The sequence below is a fragment of the Meleagris gallopavo genome, chromosome 7 (genome assembly GCF_000146605.3).
Source record: "Meleagris gallopavo isolate NT-WF06-2002-E0010 breed Aviagen turkey brand Nicholas breeding stock chromosome 7, Turkey_5.1, whole genome shotgun sequence".
Lineage (NCBI taxonomy): Eukaryota > Metazoa > Chordata > Aves > Galliformes > Phasianidae > Meleagris > Meleagris gallopavo.
The window spans coordinates 3,075,720-3,096,071 of record NC_015017.2 but is presented as its reverse complement, the minus strand read 5'-3'; the positions used below and the strand labels follow the sequence as shown (position 1 = coordinate 3,096,071).

Genomic DNA, 20,352 nt, shown 5'->3' with positions numbered 1-20,352 from the left:
TGTAAATAGGCTGGTATTTCATTTCAGGGAATAAACAGCTGCACTAGGATAAAAGGATTATCCATAATGCAAAGCACTGCATTCACGTAGCATCAAATCTCGTGTGCTTTAGCCATTGTATTTTAACCTGGAAAAGAACTTACAGCAGTGGTTGTAAAGATGCAGGTCAGATGGAGAGAAGCAATATCACACTAAGATCAGTGTTGTAAACACATGGAATTATTAGCGTTTCCTCTTAACTGCTACTAAAGGTCAACCACTTAATGTCAAGTGTCAAATTGCTGAACATTTGGAAACTCAAAGCCAGCGAGGAGAACCAACTCTGCAGTTAAGAAATGGAAGCAATTGCCTGATAAAGAGCAATTACAAAGCAAGTACAAAGCTGTTTCTAAATAGGTATGGTCTTAGATAAATCAGATGGGATTTCAAGGTCTCCAAGATCAGCAGAAACTGCAGGTTTACGCTGAGGTTTCAACAGTGGCATTTATTTTTGTTACCACTGCTGCATAATGAGATTGTCTTTTACAGTCAGCGTGGTTTTACCTTGTTTTAAGGCTCTTTTGGTTGTTTTTTTTTTTCCCCTAATCCAAAATGCACTGATGCTGATGTATCACTAACATTTGTGAAATGTACCTCCTGACCTGACTTTGGAAAGAGGAATTGCTGGGGTCATCTATTCAAGGATGGAACGTTTTGCCTGCACTCATTTATAAAAATTACCTGAGAAAGAAACTTTGCAAACTGTTCCATGAGGATTACAGAGTTGTCACAGTTCAACTTCCAGAGCAGTTCTTATTCCTCAAACAGTGCTTTTATTTAGGCAACATAATTTTCCTACACGAATTTGGGAACCACAATATCTAAAGAAACACAATCAACTGAACAAAACCAGAAACGAAGCAGGGGTGTTGATTCCAGAAGAAAGGCCAAGACTGAAGCAATGATGAAGGTGCTTGATTCCCACAGCAATAAGTAGCAGTATATAATCCCAACCTAGAGAGATCTTTAAAGTCAACCAGATTTGCTGCTGCTTCACACAAACTGGCAAGATGCAAAAAGAATTCACATTTTAGGTACTAGAAGTCTTAAAATTTACTTAAATGAAAAAAACCATAAACTTACACAGAAAGAAGCAACTGGTTAGATAATATGACAATACATATTTCCCCCTCCATGTACAGGTGTAAGGTAATTGCACTTGGTAATTTCTTCAAGAAACATTGATATGAACTCATAAAGCTGGAAGGGCAAGCTAGTTGTGTATTTTCTTGAAAGTAACTTCTGCATTTATTATTCATAACAGCAATGTATAGAGATAAGCTATTTTCTAAGTTCTCCTAACTAGAAAATAAATCTAAAGGCTATTTCAATACTTTACTTAATCATCACTATGTAACTGGATTTCCTCTATCAATTTATTTCAAACTTATAAGGTCATTCTTTCAAGAAAACTTGGATGTTAATGGCCATCACTCACAGTATAGGAAAAATCTTCTCAGCTAGTCTTAAGAGCAAAGCTGTCTATTCATTAAGAGCATGAGTTATTTCAATTTACCATCAAAAACTCAATTTGAGGGATTTTCCACTACAGAGCTGAGGCTTATATGTAAGAGTACATCACAAATTGATCATCTAGTGCCAGCAGCAGTAAATGGTGCAAATTTGATATCAAAGTAATAAAAGGTTGAATGAACACAGAAGGCTATGATGTCTTCTTGTACAGTTACTGCTCTGAAAGAAAAAAAAAGTCACAGATATCTATTTTAACAGAAAATGTAAAACAGACTTTGGCATACATACATCTGCCCATTCTACACTGCCAGTTTCTCTAGCTAATCTGTAGGCACCAAAGTTTTTTGTTACATTTAGTGAAAATCCTCCACGACTCATCCAGATGTGTCTTCTTCCACTGTCTCCATAAGAACCCAAAGTATTTGTCTCCTTGAAAAACTGCAAGTATGCAAACAGAGCATTTTTTAGCACCACTAACAGTTTCCTCATCAACTTTAATTTTTCTTAACAGCTAGATAAGGAGAAACTTGTCCCTTAATAGGTTTGTGGCAAAGAAGTGATCTATTTGAAATAGAGTAAAAAGCCCTGAGCCTACACTCTCTGTAACCAGGTGTTTTGCTTTTTTTAATTTAAACATTAGTATGTTAAGAGGCAACACTGTTAGGCTTAAACACCCCTTTGTAGAGCAATACTCTACTTTGTAGAACAATGTGTTCCCTGGTGATAGAAAAGCACTGTATTTTCAATTTGAGAATTAATTTTTCATGCACGATATAGAAGCAGAACTTGCTCTGATTCATGGGTCTTGTCACATTTGGTAGACAGAACAAACATTTTTTTTTGGATCTCTGGATGTCCAGAGCTCTGGGACATTTCAAGCAGCTATCTAACACTTCTGTGTGCAAGTAGCAAAGAGTTTATGGAGTCCTCAAGCTGAGATGATGTGATGCCTCAGAATTCACCATGCATCATGACAAACACCCTGTCCATGGAGGAAGTTGTCCTAACAAGCAGGGAGTAAAGATGTTTAAGTGGTAGAAATCAGTATGTTCTTTGACTGCAGACTTCGTTCAGAATGATTTCTTCCCAAGTTGGTCATTTCTCTTCAGCAGCTCTTGCATGGTAGTACAAGATTTTGTAGGCAAGTGTTAAACAAGTCACACATCATAACGCAATAGAAAAATTGAAATATCTCTCTGTTCTCATATTTAAGATATAAAGACAGAAGACTCGAGTTGTGTTTCTATCCAATTCATTATATATATTTGTCTAGGAATTATTTGCCTCCTTTCTGTCTTGCTTTTTACCTACTCCACACCAAACCTAGTGCCAAGTCTTGCTTCTACATCACTACTTCTGGATTACCCTCTTCAGATGTAGTGACTCCAAGTAGCCACCATGGTCTCAGTGAGGTTCAGAACAGAATAATCAGCTTTGGTTGTGGTATGGTGTCAGCTGGAAGCAGGAGGCACATGCGAGCTCCATTACTCTTCTAAGACAACCACACGCTGGAAAAAAAAATCTCAATTTCACTGTTAAGAGTATGAATACAAGCAGATGATTAGTGTACACTGCAGGCCTTCTGGTGGTTTTTTTTTTTTAGTTTTTTAATTTTTATATTTTTAATACAGCCAGGGACATTATTTTGTGTGACAACCTCTGAGTGCCAAGTGGAGTTGACACATAAAGCCCAGGTCTTTTTCCTGAGTAGATCATATTAACTTTAACTGCTAATGTGCATGAGTGGCTGGGTAACATGACAGTCCCTTTTAATACGTTTTTAATCAGGATGACACTCAGCTTGACGGAGAGGACATATAAAAGGAAATAAAACACCACGCTGTACTCAAAGGCACAGCACTCTACTGCTTCCATAGGGATGTTTCCAGAAGCTCTCTGACCTTACAGTACTCCTATTTAAGTCAGAGGCACAATGACCCTTGACTTCAAACAGTAGCTACATTAAACTGATTTCCTGAACATCTTAGGTTGCAATCACTTGTTCAGCACTGTAAAGAGCCCCCAGTGAAAACCTGATGCCAAGATGCACACACTGGACAAAAGAATGAAATGTAAACTACTGGCTATTAAAGTAATTAAAAGTCAAGTAGTACACCATCAATACTATGCCTCCTCTTTTTTAAAACTGACACAGGCTCTTATTTACTTATGTAGAAGTCAGCACAGAAATCTCTATCTAAGTGAAGGGCACCCCTAAAGAAGTTTACCATAACCAGAGGGGGAAGTAAACTTATGTTGAGAGGACACCCACAATTTTTGGAAGGGATAGTGATGAGAGCTGCATTATTTTCCTTCCCAAGTTTATGGCTGGAAAAAAAGCTGGCTAATTACAAAACAGAATGAGATCACTTTTTAGCCAAGTTCTCAGCAAACGTTGGTTTATTCCCTGATACTATTGCCAATTTTTTTTTCCTAAAGCAAAGACGACGATTACTGCAACTACACTTTAATGGTCCTCTAGTTTAATCACAGTAGTGGAATCAGATATAAGTTACCAATACAAGAGGCTGTCTTTCATTCCAAGATGGACCAGAGCTGCTTTGCAATACCTAATGCAAGACTGCAAGCACTCATTAATAAGGCTTGCTGCCTGCCAGAAGATGATGCTGGGGAAAGGTCACATATGCAGAATGGTCAGGCAATGTTCTTCACCAAAAATAAAGAATACTTGATGTTTAAGAGCTTCTTAAATAGCTGGTTTCATACTTGCAATGTTTAGATGTAAATAATATCAGTCGCACAAAATTCCAGCATAAACAGAGCCTGCATTAAAGGCCCCTAGGAAACATTACAGTGAAAGGTTTTGGCTTAATACCACTGCATTTTAGGCTGACGTCACCACATTTGGAGGGAAGAGTACTGCTCTACTCCACACTCCTCATTAGCAAGATCAGTAAAGCACCACTACTTAAACTGATCCTTATTAATTCACTGAACATCTGGCCCCACCTCCTCACCTCCTAGTATTTAAGAAGCAAGGAGGTTAAAAGGGAGCCCACTAGCAATACCATTAATTGCCCTTTGATACAACTGCAGCTACTGGTGCTGGAAATAAAGAAATCATTACTTGCAAAATTTAAGATCAGAGCCCTGTAATCCTTATTAATGTAAGTCTTATTGGTTTATAATGAAACTAACTGCATCAGCAAAAACAGTTTAAACAGGGTGAAGTACAAGAAGAACTGGATGCCAAGAACGTAATCACCCAGATACCCAGGGGTAGCTCTCAGTAACTCAATTAGCTTAGTGGAGGTTTTGCTGGATTTGCATTAATAGACCAAAGAGCAGGGGTTAGTCACAAATTTCTTCTGGAACAGCTAAAAGTAATTTAAAAAGATGCAATAGCAACAAAGAAGACGAAATACTACACAGACAAGATCCAGTAGAGATTGCAACTTCCTCAGCTCACTCTGCTTCTGCTCCGAGTTTTAAGACTTATATGCAGATTGAGCAAAGCTTGATGAGATTATTTTCCTAGGAAAGGATGAAAATTGGACTGAGACAAAGCCTTAGAGGAATTTTGTAGAGCTAGCTTCAATTTGCTCCTTTAAGAACATTACTGATCTCTGCCATAGCACAGAAAAGAATTTTCATGTTGTCTTGTGGATTTATAAAGTAACTTCAGAATTGCACTTCTTCATGAAGTGAGATAGAGACCTCGTTTGGTGAAACACAGCCCATTTTTCCAAAAGATGGAAATGCCACCAGATGCTGCAGACTAAAATTAATCTCCTTAAGAAGGAGAGTTAATAAGTTAATCCAGGTGGTATTTATTAAATACAATGGAGCAGATGCTTAGGAAGCCCTTAAATACTGATTGCCAGAAGCCAGGATCATGTAATATGAAAATCACCACTTTGCTTATAAAAAATAAAGAGTGGTTTTAAGCAATCACTATTTGCCAGAGCTGTGAACAAAGAAACTAGAGGTAGCCATACCTGAGGTGAAGTTAAATGTCACTCATTTTCTCCTCTGGGAATCCCAGCAGCTGCACAATCTAAATTTGTGCCGACTTTGACACAGAACTGCTTCCCTACTCCTTGCAAGGAGGTGCCAGCCTCTGTAGGAGTGCAGAAGTTTAGAAGCTGGTGGGTGACATGAAACACTCCTCTGCTGCACAGCCACCACAGTCACATTCATGTGCACACTGGATATTTCTACCACCTCCTCCACAGAGCTGTGAGTCCTTTACAGTTGAAATAAGTCTCCAATGCAGAACGAGTGTGAAATTCTAGTTGCCAAAGATTTTAAGCTGCTTTAAGGAGGAAGTGCTTTGCTTTAGATAAACATCTTTATCTAAAAAATACTTATAGAAAGTAGGTAGCTCAGCCTGAGAAGAGCTAAATCAAACTAATCTGGCACTTCCCTTGTGTAATAGCCTAAACAAGGCTGCTCCAAGAAAATTTTGCTTGAAATGCCAGTCATGCAGCGCCCTGGCTCTTCCTGCCAACTCCCAGTTGTTCCAAGTCCTTACAAGAAGGGCAGGATTTTTTGCATTCTTGTAAGCAGTCAGAGCTGAGTCACTGATGCTGCTCCAAGTAAGCAAAGCAGATGAAGGAATCAGCAACTGGATACTTTGAATTCTCCCAGCTGCTTTGCCAAAGACTGACATGAGCTTATTTCCATGTCTATTGTTACCAAGCCAGTTTCTCATTCCCTGCTTTAAAAGATGACAATAAGTGCTTAAGACAAAAGAAAAGCTGAAAAGCTATTAACTATTGCTGTTGGTTTTAATTATGGTCCTGTGATCTACAAAGAGGATAGAGGAAATACAGTGTTACTTGAATCTTTTACTCAGGCAACTTGCAGAAGTATAATGATCCTCTACTTTGTGCTCTAATACAGTCTCAGAAATAATGAGGGCAAGAAAAGAATGAAACAAATGAAAGATATGGCCAAGGACAAGGAGTGAGACAGAGACAACAGTGTTTCAGTTGAATTCTACACAGCTCTGCAAGTGGGTAGATTGCTGACAGAATACTATGTATGGAAAATACAACTTGTAAGGTGGAATTTTTCTAGTTTTTCACCTGTGAAGATCTAATACTCTACAGCAATGACATCCTTTTATAATTTTCACTTTCAGACCAAAGGAAAGCCCACAACTGAAGACACACAACGTGGAATCCTGACTCCAACACCTCGCACTTTGCTCAGACAGCAGGAAAACTCCATGTTACTCCTCTAAATGATGCTGGAGGATATTTTGTCTGCATGTACAGACAGATGTAAACAGCACTACAGAATTACACAGAAAGACTGAAGCGAATGAGGAGACTGCTTTTCTTTTTTTTAGACAAACAGCTTGAAAGTCTGCTATAGCAGAAGAGTTAACATAAATATACTTCAATGATTTTGCTTGAAAGTGTGAATTATTTTCTTAAGTGGAACAGTTGTGTGCGGGCTATAACTTTAGAAATAACAGTAAAATGCAGCTTACCTTGTGGTTAAAAAAATTCCAGCAGCCAGTTTTATGCATAGCTAGCATTTCATTAAGTGTTACACTGAGCTTTGTTTTTTTTTTAAGCAAATTCAGTGTATGTCTGAACATTAATTTCCTTTAAGTGAGCAGTTTGGAACACTGAACTATAAGCAACTCCTCCTCCCATTTAGTTGTACTGGCTGTGACAGAAATAAGCTTCTGAAAGTTTATTTGCATCACATTTAAGGAAAGTTATCTAAACAAGAGTCAAAAAGCCATGATAAATAAAGAGAGAAAGTTATGGAGAAGGAAAGCAAAGACTTCTTTTTCCTAGACAAATGTTCCATCAGCAGGAGTCCCATTATTTGTTATAACAATCTTTAATTTGTAATGACTCTGAAGAAGACTAATAACAGACTGGTAGGAACAGATGGAGTGGTGCTGTTAATTATAGGCACTTAGCTGCATCAGACCCCATGAGTTATTACTAACACTTCCCACTAGGGAGGAGAATCACTCACTTTTAAGTAGTATGTTGCTTACTAAGCTGGGAGCATTATCAGTCAAGACTGTACTAATCAGTAGTCTACCACCACAGAAAACAAAATTCAGTTGCAAACAAAAAAAATATTCCTTGAATAACCCTCACCTTAATCTATTTTTTATTCCAATCATATGTCTATCAAGTTCTTCCACAAAGATTTAAACTCAGGTCTAATTTAATCTCTCTGCTACCCAGCTGAAGGCAGCTACATACCTTTATTGGCTACATTAGTTTCCTAAGCACCTGACTAGCAAGAAGATAAAACAAAGTACAGGCACATATGATGGAAAGCACACTGGCTTCCTGAGCCAAGTGAAGCCAAAAACCTGCATCAAAGTCATTCACCACAGAAAGACTTCTCAGTCTTTATCTGGAACAGATTGTTGTCTACCTGAACACAGTAATTACCGAACTCAAAGTTCACTTCTGACCTGAGTTTTCCACTGAATTCCGACCTCCAAGCAAGAAACTATCTTCCACCTGCTTATTTTCAAAGCACCTGAAGTTATTAAATCCACCTCCTTAAGGAGAAGCAGCATATCTCCTGTTAGAGATATTTAAAAAGTTCCCATAGTAAAAGGCAAGACTGTTTTCCTTTTGCATATGCTTACAAGGCTACAAACTCCTGGAAGCACAGCAGAAAACACTGCTGAGAGTATACAGCTTTTACAGGCTCTTTAAGAATCATGAGAGAGAAGAAAAAAATCTATCAGGAAGCTAAATGAATACTCTAAGGAAGCCCAATGATTATGTGTAGTCTTATTTGTAAAACTATTATGCACCTTTTGAAGCATTAAGCAATACTTTCATGAGCATTAGAGAACGCAGAAAATCCAGACCGTTAGAGAATCCTTAAACTCTGCTGTTTAGTCACACAATGAAAAAACGGGAATGAAATTTGGCTATGAGCTTTCCATGGATAGTTAATTCATTTGTAATGCGATTATTAGCTAAAAGGACTTAGCCACGAAGGTCAGAGGGAAGAAGCTGGCTTTAACAACTCCACTGAAAGCAGATGTACTACCAAGTGCATTAGGAATCATTAAAAAAAAAAAATCAGAACTCAAGGTCCATCTTCACAGAACAGCTACATAGCAAAGCACTTGCTCTACAAAAAGTAACGATGAAAGATGACAAAAACAACTGTTTGCATACTAAGGTGATACTGTGCAAATCATCTTTCCCTTGGAGGTTACTGTCTTAGCAAAAGAGCGCTCCAGTCTGCACAGCTCACATGTACAGAAACAATATTGAGAGTTAGGGTTATTTCATTTATCTGTGCTCTTAGAAAAATGAGCAAGACTGCTGTACCTGGTAGCTTCCACCTGTAATTGCAGTCTGGCACCTTTCTCAAAAAAGGGAGAAAGTACAAGCAGGGGGTTAATATCAGCTGACAACATATCTTTGCTTACATTGCCTAACTGAAACAGATCTTACCTTACACTTATATAGGCAAAACCTTACCTTCTTACAAACTTTGATCCAAAGCAAGAATTTCTTATCAATTTGAATGGAAGCTGACTGTAAGAAAATCAGGGATGTGACAGACACCTTCCTCCTCTTCCAGGAGGTCTTCCAGAATCTTCAAAATCACCCATAAGGTAGCGATGAACAAATTCATTCCCTACTGCTATTTACAAGTGTGACAACGCAATGCACACGCTACCAAGGAGGAAGACATTCCATTGAATTAAATATCCTCATTTTGGAGATTCAATAAACAAAACCCCACGCTTTACAGTAAGCTAGTAATTAACACACAGTGTCAGGATGGCCGAGCGGTCTAAGGCGCTGCGTTCAGGTCGCAGTCTCCTCTGGAGGCGTGGGTTCGAATCCCACTTCTGACAGCAAGCTATTCTTTTCTAAAGGTGCCTGGAACACAGTCCAGGGCAAGTTGTTGTTGCAGTGTACCTGCTTGAGAAAGCGTAGGGCCCAGGGGATGGACTCTCTAGGGAGGAGTCCCTTCCAATCTCAGCCATTCCGGGATTCTGTTAGGTGTCAGCATGTCATTTCTGTGTGGAATTGTGCTATTGGACAAGTCGTTCAAATATAATTTTCTCTAGAAGCCTATCCACCATTTCCAATTAGAAAAAAAAAGAATTTCATGTATTTAATACTTACACTCAAACTTCAGAACCCAACATCCAGTCAGAACAGCCATCATACATTTAAGAGTGCTTGGCATTGGAATATCAGGAATAACAACGTGGGTTACTAGGAGAAATAAAAGCACATGGAAAATCAGATCCTCAGAACCAAAAGGAAGCAATTGCTATTTATGAACAAATAGGCTATGACAATTTGCTTTTGGTTGGTGTGTGATTTTTGAAGATATATCTACATGCTATCAGACATTGTGGGTTTCTACATTCTTGCTGTGAAAAAGTTATTTTACAGTTCTAAAGATCACACTACACTTTTAGAGGATTGATGAAAATGTTACCCCGTAAACCTGAGTTGCCTTTGAAGAATTATCTTTAACTCTGAGAAGAACCTTACTATGTGACCACACTGCTTAACACAAAGCTAATCACAATTCTGGAGTAGTAATTAGGGTGTGAAAGGAGACAGGGAAAAAAATCACCTTAGGATTTCCTTTACAAGCAGAAGCAGCACTTCAAAGAAAAACTAAACGAGGGGATTAAGCATCCCAAAAAGGGGGAGAAAAAAAGATACCTAAGTCAGCTCCATTACTTACCTTATCATTATCATATTATTATCATACCTTAGTAAATTGAAAAACAATTAAATTTGAAGGAAGGTAGCACAAAAGAAGTTGTCAACTGATAGTCACAGTTTTATCTAAAGAGACCATCTGCTAAGATTTAAAGGAGATAAAAAGTTCACAGTATGGCTCACGTGAGCAGATAACATTCATAAAAGATGTACAGAGGAAAGGGGTCTCTGAGGAGCACTCATTGCTTGTTATTTCACATCCATACACTGTCAAACCATGGCTCCCCCAGAAGTCTCCTGCTGCAGTAACCAGGCAGACCTTACATGCATTCACATGCAACACTGCACACCATCCTTTGACCATTGCTACAATTCAGGGATTTCAGGAACTACAGTTAAGAATGATAAAAATAACTGTTCCAGATAGCATCTTAACAGATAATGTGCAGAACTGCTGTCACTGTTTCAAGAAAACTACATACCTGTGCTGTTAAATTCAGTACACCTTCGAGCCTTCAGAACTGTTGCTAGCTGGTTCAGCAATTTCTGTTGTTTTGAACTAAGACTGCTCCCCAGGATACCAAGAGGTCCATCTCTAGGCTGGCTTGGGCTCTGTGATGGCATGAGAGTCCAGCATAAGCCAAGTGTTTGGGAACAAAAAATGCAACTTATCTGCTTGACAACATCATTTAATAAAGAATAAGCACTGTGAAAAACAATTCATGGCAAGCTGAGTGGAAATGGTCTATCACTAAATCTCTTTGTAAAAGCCAGCTCCAGAGAGAAGAAAAAAAGGTTGGCATTTGAGATACTTTGTTTAGCTTATGGAAGCTACAAAAACCGGAAGCTGATGCAAAAGTTGTTTTGTTTATCTTAGACTGCTGTCCACACATTTTGTTGCTTGAACATTGTGTAAGCAGCCTTGCTGACTATAGTATTGGAGGTTCTCTCAACATAGCAGTAAAATCTGCTCATAGGGAAACATTACCACCAGCTACACAATCAGTATGTTGACTAACTTATATAATTGGCATTTCCTTTTTACTAAGATATTCCTAATACATTGCCCTGGAAGTAATGAATGCTTATGTTTTTTTAACGCAGATTAATGGGAAGGTTAAGATACTGTCTGATCAAGTTTTAGACTGGGAAGGCTGTGATGCTTCAGCTCCTGGTGTTGCTAAGCACACAGACCCATCTTTGAGACCCAGCTACCCTAAAGCCTCAGGCTGTGTAACAAGTGATCTATGTGAACTGGCACTCATCCACTAGCATGCATTCATCCCTAAGCAAGTACAAAATGTGACTGTTTTGCTTGCTACAGAAGAGATCCATTAGCTTACATTTACTACAGTTGGGAGCAACAGTTATACTTTTACTGATTTAGCTGCAACAGTTTACTTTTCATCAACAGGTATTTTATTGTCCACTGAGAAGAGATCATAGCAGGCTATGTACCATGAAGTAAGAAAGGACTACTTGTATCAGCCAGCTCAGTTTAATCATCTCTCATTAGGAAGCAAAAAGCACATCATGATAGTGTGCCTGGATAAGTTTTGGTTACAAATCCAGAAGACTTTAGGAAAAAAAAAAACAAAACAGGAAAAAAGAAAACAGAACCAAACCAATAATTCAAAAGCTGTTTTCAGCTGCTGAGCTGACATCTTCACTGTTGGTTAAGGGATAGTAGGACAATATTGGAACAGACTTAAAAGCAAAAAAGAACCTGGAGCAAAGACTACTGCTGCTCTCAGGTAGTTTGGCAAGCAGAGCAAATTTAAACATGCAGAATAACACCAATAATAGCAAAGGAACAATACTTCAGGAACAACTGTGCCCATTCTCCTATGACAAAGCACTTTCCCAGGTAAAGCTACCATAACATGGAATACTGAAGCTTGTAAGTGCCCCGCATATAGTCTAGAAATAATACTACCCATATTAGCTCCCTAGACTACTTTAAGCCTCTGCCTTTACAGGGAGATCTAGGCAATCCCCCAAGTTCCAAACCTTTTGCACTTACAGGATGAACTGATGCTCTTTTTCTTTGAAAACAAACAAACAAAAGCACAACTACAACAACAAAAAAATAAAACCCACGCTGAACACTTACCTCAGAGGGCTGGCTAAATGAAAATGATTCGTTCTTGACTGGTAACATTAGCACAGACTTCATCTTTTCACTCTCTGCATAGTCCACAGGCCGCAGACCAAATATATTACTGGCAAAACAAACACAGATGGGTTTAAGTAAATAAAATGTGACTTGATTCTTAACTAACTGGTATGTTAGCCGGGTAGCTTCCCCACCATCACTTTCTAACTAATATGTAATTTCAGCTAAAAACCACAAAGCCTCAAATAAGAATTGTATCCAAGACAGATGGATACTGAATTACAAGCTGCTGCATTCAGCTGAGGAATAAGGGATGTTCAGAGTGCTATGTTAAATATGCTACAGTTCTTGATAAACTCTTTTGAGATACACTGATATCATTCACAAGACCCAGAAATTTCAGCTTCCATCTTTTCACTGGCCTCACAGGATCAAGAAAATGCATTTTTAGCTTACCCTTTTGACACAAAAGGAACACTGGAAGATTCCACCTATTGAATTAACCACTGGAGTTTGATGTTAGGTTTTCATGGGAAAACCTATCTGCATTCTTCCTGAGCGCAGAAGCTCCCTCACGCATTCAAAATTTGCGTAAGCATCTTATTTATCAGTGCTGGGCCACAGAACACATTACAGCCAATTCATTCAAATTTGTGTTTGTTTGGTAATTTTGTTGAAAATTGTTCATCCTGTGTGGCAGCTCGTAGTTATTAGATATGCTTCAAGACCCCTCACCTCCCCCATTCTTTTAACATCCCTGACAGATATGCTTTGCTATAAACACAACATCAAGCACAGCCATGGCTTCTGTCTCTTCCTCACATGGCTTTGCATTTGCAGGACAGCAATGAGAAGAGGAAAGCCTGAAACTGCAGAACAGGTGTAATTGCTGTTAACAAACACAATCCTCTGCCAGCCCCCTTGGGAGATATTCTGCTTGTTCTGCCCTTTGCGGGAATAATGGCCATTCCAGTTGATCCTCTTCTCCTCACCTCATGCAACTCTGGCTGTTAAAATGCATAGTAAGAGCTCATTATGAAGGGGAAGCTTGTCACCAAGAACAAAGCCCTGACTCAGTGCCTGAAACCTGCCAAGCTTTGTCATCAAGCAATGAAACATTTAAAGAGGTCAAAAAACTGCTGCATCTTTCAAGTGCTGTCTCTTAGTTAGCGACACGTTCCTGTGCAGAGTAAGAATCCAGGAAGCTTTACAGCGAATTCCACGAAGCCACTACTCAACCCAGCCTGAACAAAAGCTCAAATCATTAAATCTTCATTCTGACTACACTGGGGGGCTTTGGCCAGCTCAAAGTTAAAAGACAGGACTGACCCCAGACTCTTTCTATGCCCCTGGCTGAGCACAGCTTGCTGACTTTAGCTCTTGGGAACACTACAACTCACAAAAACCCCACATGGGAGATTCCAGTATTTTACAGTTTCCAATTTCATATTATTGCCAAACCAGAGCTCTCCTGCGTTACTAATGAGCAGAGAGCCAGCCTAATACAAATTCCACAGACTAAAAGATAATTGGTTAAACCTCAGCCCAGTCCTAGGAGTTGTAGCCCATTAAATACTGTCATGCTGTTCCTGCTTTGTCATGCATCATCAGGGTAGCTTTTGCCTTTTCTTTAAATAAGGATCATATCCCACTCAAACTGCTGCAGGACAGTTCCTCTGAACAATGGATACAGAGAAACAACAGTAGCACATACACTAAAGTCATCTTTAGACTGGATGGCTGGCTGAACTTTTGCTGTGAAAAAATGGAAAGGGAAAAAAAAAAATCACATTAGTTGCTGAGGTTTGGGAGTGTCCTTTCTCCCAAAGATCCTTGACTACTGAAAGAAAAAACAACTAATCACCTGATGAATATTTACCTTCAGGCCACTGCTATTATATGTTTAATTGGCAGAAGGCATTTGTTAAATACAAACTGCTCAAATAGGAGCTTTAGCTGGCCCCTCTGTATTCATTTGATTGTGTCTTCTCCCCCTCTCTCCCATCGTTTAAGAACATTTTAATCATCTCTTACCAGAGCACTGCAAAATGCCATCCTCTCATTAGAAGCAAAGAATTAATGGCCAGTCATAGGATGCTAAGGTGGCACGTTGAAATGAACAGTGATGAGCTTGGGAAATAAGAGCTGGAAAAAAAGAAAATGCACACCAGCCCAAGAGATGGGTTTAAGTGTTCTGAATATCTGTATCAAAGCAGTTTGATCAGAAGGGAAAGGGAGGAAAACACCACAGAGGTGTGAGAGTAGTCCTTTTACAAAGAAAAAGTAAGGAATATCTCTGTAAAACAGATATTGGGTATTTCTTTGACTTCCTTGTCTAAGAATAAGGCCAAAAACCAGATTTCTTCATTTTACTTAGGCACCTGGAGGTACTCATAACCAGAAAGAGACTAAGTCTCTGTTCAGCTGGTACCACTCTTGGCATAGTTATTTAAAGGTACTATTCCTAATATGTTGGGAACATACATGGTTTCTAGACTCACAAGCAGGATTGGCAAAAACAAGTGTGTTCAAGTCTGTCTGCAGCCAAGCTGAAGAACAAGAGAAACCTTCCATGCTGTTGAGGATTTAAACTTTTGAACTTTCCATATTGTGAAATGAAATTGAGTGCCATTGACACTGGGTCTGCAACAGGTACACAAACACAGCATTTTGAGGAATACCAGACACATATAGGTTAGTGTTTGCTGAATATGGGCCCATATGGTGCTGAGCTGACAAGTTCCACCTTCAGAAGGAAGACAGACAGAAGTGTTACCATCAGACAGTAGTAAGTGCCTCTGGTGCTTCAGCCAGAATACAAGGTCTCTAAGGCACACTTCTTTCTACTAGAGTGTAAGAGGGCTTCTTGCAAGTTCATTTAAACATTCAAGAGTCAGATGTATCCTTTGATGCAAACACTCTCCTATTAGTCAGTCATCAAGGAATATTCAGTGGAGGGCTCTTAGGGCTCCAGCAATTTCCAATCAAAGAGCAGGATGTCTGTGCTGAGAACAAAGATGAGCCCAATGAAGAGCAACTCAATAGAATCTTTTGAGTATGGCTTTACATGAGACGACAGGTGATATCTTAAGGACTGACCGATCAAAGAGCTTCTTATGAACAGCTTTAAAAATGGGATTCGGTTTATGGTGAAACATTGCTGAATTCTTACCTACAAAGTCTTAGCTACAAAGAGACTAATTGCTGTAGCAGAAAAGGCATTTAACAGCTACCTCCTACATGTTTCAGGGAACTTTCAAGAAACAAGCAACCAGGGGAGAACAGATAAGAGGGATATATCCATGCCAGTTCCTCAGAAGCCCCAGAGTCACATTTACCTCTATGCCATTCATAACTGGGGACAACAACCAACCCCTAAACATTCACCCAGGTCTGTTTGGAATCAGACTCAACTACTCAGACTGCTAACACCTAAAAAAAAACAAACAGGGCAACAACAATTTTTACTAATGCTAAACTTACTGCGCATGAAGAACTGGCAAGACAGCCCATTTGAGTGAAAGCATTTAGAAAGTACTGTGAAACTGCAAATGCACAGAATTAATTTTTCGAATCACTTGGCTTGCTGTGAAGCAAGGAAAGAGGCAGAATTCAAGAATGGGCACATGGAAAAAAAGCTGGGGAAAAAAAAAAGCTACGTGTAGGAGATTAACTTTAAAAAATTAACTAGACCAGTGGGACAATCAACAGATCTATTGGTGCATATCACATTTTCCATTTGCACTTTGTGTCTTTCCCAGTCAGTGGAAATTTCAAGTGGTAAAAGAATTGCCACTACTACTAAATCTTAGAATTTTTTTTGGAAATCTGTTTCTGAAGAAGACTGAAATCCTAGAACTGCAAATCTGGAAAGAGATGTTGTAGCTCTCACCTGTATTCTCTTTGTCCAAAAGATATGCAGTTGCTTTATCTTATACCTAGTTACTTCCTCATGCCTTGAGTCCCTTGGAAAGTGGCTGTATTTGTTCCCAGATATATCTTATAATTCCCTACAGTCCAGGAGATCTTAACTGTCTTGAGGTCTTCAGTTAAAATACTTCATTTCTTTAAAAATATATATTTTTGTCTTGTACAATCAAGTTTCACACTGAAATTCAAAACTACTGCTCTAAGCAGGCTCTTCAATGTAATATTTGCTTTAATTCCAATAGATTAACTCTACAGCACACAAGGAATATTAAGAAATAATCAAGTTATCTCTATGGTCAGAACAGCCACTTCTGGGGATTTTCATACTGCATATCTCAAGTAACATTTGACTACATGTTTCATGTTCATGATTCACTAAGGTTAGCTAAAGGAAAAGTCTCTGAGTAACCACAGTGAACTATTTCAAAGTTCCCCCATTTCATGAGGCAGGGAAGAATCACTGCTAGGATAAAGAGGGCCCTCATCCAGCCTGAAAGTTCACTGAGCACTTGAAGAGCCCACGCAATGAGCAAAACCAAACGCATGTAAAGAATCAATGCAAAGACAGTAGCTTAGCAAAATTTGCTATAGTTCTAGCTTACACACTGCATACCTTTAATTTTAAGGCACTCCTCAAGTACACCCTTCAGAGCTGACAGTTCTGCTCATTACTGCTCAATTTCGACATTAACAGTGCTAGTCCTAACATGCAGGTAAGCATATCTGTATTAAGAACAATGAGGCCAATTATAACTAATCATACCAAATAGACAATGATAAGTGCACTATCTGAGCTGATCACCCTGCTCTTGCCTCCCGTTTTTAAAGCACTGCTCCTGGATATATGAAAAAAACTCTGAAGAAAAGCATGCTTCTTGCTAGAGTCTTGACTTCATTATAAGGGTTCTTGCATTCACTAGAAAAAAGAAAATTAAACTTTTTACATCAAACAGGTTTCAAATCCACTTATCTAGACAAATCCAACTACTATTTAATTAGGACCAGAAGCACAGGCAGAAAACCACCCTGTAAGATTTGGACAGTTGTGGTCCAGGGAAAGATTGTAGCAATTTGTTTTTAAAACCGTCAGGGCTCAGTAGAAAAGGGAAGGAAGTATAAGGCATACTCAGAAGTCTCACATACGTTGTTGTTGTTTATATTGTTTCTTGGCAATGTTTGGAAGAGGTCAGTAAAGTCTTACTATTCAAGTCTGAACACCTCACTTCTAGATCCCTTCTTTTTATGTCTCTTACATTCTCTGTAAAATGGAAAAAACATCTTCCCCTCATTGCTATGATAGGAATATATGCAGTAACACTTCAGACAGGGATAGAGAACATACAGAAGATTTGGAAGCCTCACTTTATCCTGGGCAGGGGGCAGGTAGGGCTGTTTTTTTGCCAAAGCAACAAAACAGATCAAGAAAGGCTATGTTTGTTCCCCAGAAGATTTAAGAAGTATATTTTTTCATATTTATAAACAGCATACAGAGATTTTGAGTACACTGGAGGTTAAGGCAAGAACACTGTGTATTCAGAAGAAAGCCATTTTTAATACTGCTAGAAGTAGTTGGTTACAGTGTTGTGACCTAGCCTACATCCCAGTGCCTTAATGCACAACTGAATCTTACCATATTCAGTGAAAACTACGGCCAAGTTTAAGATTTATTCAAATCTTTCCTTCCCTGATTAAAAAGCTCCTGTTTCAACAGAAGGTCATGTTTGCTCACACAGAATGAGCTGAAATAAGTTCAGCTTTGTCTCAGTTTGTCTAAGCCCACACAGCAGAGATTAAGGCTAACAAGAGACCTGAAGAGTCCCAATGCTGGCATTTGGAGACTCTGCAGTGCAAACCCTGCAGCGCTCGAGGCCTGTTGAAAACTTGCATCAAAGCTGTTGTCTATGCTACACTTTCAGATACCAGACAGACAAGTGTCTCACAACCAGAGAGCAATACATGAGTGGTTGGAAAATCAGTTTCTGAAGTTGTCAGCTTAGGGTGTAATGTGCGGGTCTTTGTTGTTCAAGAACAAAGTGAAGATGAACAATTGATCCTTTTTCACAGTTAGGGTGGTCTATTTTGTGTGCTTTTTTCCCCCCCGTTCTCCAACTCCAGTGTTTTCAAGACTATGACTGGTTTAGAAAAGCCCATGCTTTTCTTAAGAATACCTCAATTCTGTGATCTTCAAGAGTGAGCTGAAGTGATTAAACTGGATTTGCTTATGTTTTGTTGTGCTCTTGACAATGAAATTTATGGCACACAAGGCTTCATCTGTCTTGTTACACACACACACACACACAGACCCCTCTATTGACACGTGTTGGGTGCTCCCAGCACAACAGCAATACTAAAACATCTACAACCACATTTAACAGCTGGTATACTAACAGTCTGCAGTTTGGATTGAAACACCTAGCAAGGAGTGAAGGGAAAGTAAAAAACCAGATGTAGCAGTTCAAAGCTCATCTAGTTCAGCATTCCATATCTCACTGAGCTGTAACAAAATGCCAACAGAAGAGTGTTAAAATAGGAGAGCAACAAAATATGCTGTTCTAGGACAGCCCCCAGCTATTTATGATTTAAACATCTTCAAGAAAGTCTAGGACAAAGTGAAATGGAAACAAAACACCTTGAAAAGGGGTCGATATAAGCCCAACACAGCATGCAATGTTTAACATCTCCACTACAACTACAAATAATGGCATTTAATAAACTAGCTTTGCTTCACATTTACTTATCATACATCCTGGATACTGTAGCTGGTGCTACAGCTTAAATAGCATTACATCTACTCACACTGCATCACGGGAGGCACCATGCAGAAGCAGCAGCTCAACAATGCTCACGTGCCCATTCTTGGCAGCGTCGTGAAGGGGCGAATCGTTCTGATAGCCCGTAGAATTCACCAGTGCTTTGTGTTGTAGCAACAGCTCCACCACCTCTTGGTGCCCGTGGTTACACGCCTCGTGCTAGCGTGGCGAGTCCACAAGCAGGAAAGAGAAAACTCAAGTGAAACAGAGATCAGAAGAAGGACCTCTGTCATACCAGTTAACGTGTTCATGTTCAAACCCTCTCAGAAGATTCCCTCTCAGGGAAAACAATGCAAGGATACTGCATTACATTCCCAACATGAACTAACCTTGGAACCTGGCACTAATAACAAGCACAGAGAGGAGGCGAACAAAGGCCAATTGTGTTCAAATTAGACCACAGAGAACAAAGCCTCACAGATTACAGGCTCAGTCAAGAATACTGTTTAGGAAAGAGAAAGAAGTTGCTGAAAAAAGCTTTCTATTTATTCTCTTTCTTCAAGCATGCGATATTTTTTCATTCAACCACTCCATCTACTTCCAAAAACGTTAAGAAAAACATCAAGGACATTAAGTACTCATGAAATACAGATGTCTAGGTATCATAGTCACATTTTCTGCATTTGCAGAATCTCAGACAGCTCAGTTGCAGGTTCTAACCCAGCAGAGTAAAGATGGATTTGGCTGCAGCTGTTAATAATAAATTCTTTTACACTGCCATCATTTTCTATCTTGAACAATTCTTTGTCACCTAAGTGTGTATAAAGGGAATCAAAGCATGAGAAAAGGAGGGATTAAACGAAATCTGATAGAAAGACAAAAGGCAAGAAGTCTACAACTCACCAGTGGTGTCCAGCCAGCGTTGTCTTTAACATTGGGATCTGCCCCATTTTTCAGCAGCTCTTCAACAGCTGCTAAGTCACCCTACGTAAGTAAAAAATAATTATCATTACAGAGTAATAAAGACACACAAAGACAACAAATTTATAAAATGCAATATTATAAGTTTACCTGCAATGACATTAAATCAATCTTCCATTTGGAAACCGCTAGGATAACAGAAACTTAGCTGGTTTGGAGACAACTGTTTATCATTGTTCAGTTAGAAGGAGCTGAACATTTTCCCCATACATATGCCCCTGATTTTAATGTAAAAAATATATCTGAATGCAGAACCCTGAAATGGAAAGTTTGATCTGGTACACTAGAATCAACTGCAAGGACAAGGAATGCTTATTCACAAGTTATTTCTTTTCTCCTCCATTTTTTTTTTTTTTCTTTGAGGTGTAAAGGATTGGCTAGAAACATGTGCAGGTAAAAC

General features: G+C 39.0%; 1 protein-coding gene and 1 non-coding gene across 2 annotated transcripts in view; one reads left to right on the top strand and one right to left on the bottom strand.

The window, feature by feature from the left end:
- BARD1 (BRCA1 associated RING domain 1) overlaps window positions 1-20,352 on the bottom strand; it is a 42,272-nt gene that overhangs the window by 1,713 nt on the left and 20,207 nt on the right. Inside the window, exons 5-9 of the mRNA XM_010713295.3 lie at window positions 19,875-19,955; window positions 19,018-19,190; window positions 12,289-12,397; window positions 10,658-10,787; window positions 9,621-9,713 (exon numbers count right to left, since the gene is read on the bottom strand). Coding sequence (XP_010711597.1) covers window positions 9,621-9,713; window positions 10,658-10,787; window positions 12,289-12,397; window positions 19,018-19,190; window positions 19,875-19,955 — 586 coding nt within the window. The remainder of the gene's footprint in view (window positions 1-9,620; window positions 9,714-10,657; window positions 10,788-12,288; window positions 12,398-19,017; window positions 19,191-19,874; window positions 19,956-20,352) is intronic.
- On the top strand, window positions 9,264-9,346 carry TRNAL-CAG. The gene has a single exon. It is a non-coding gene; the product is annotated as a tRNA-Leu (tRNA).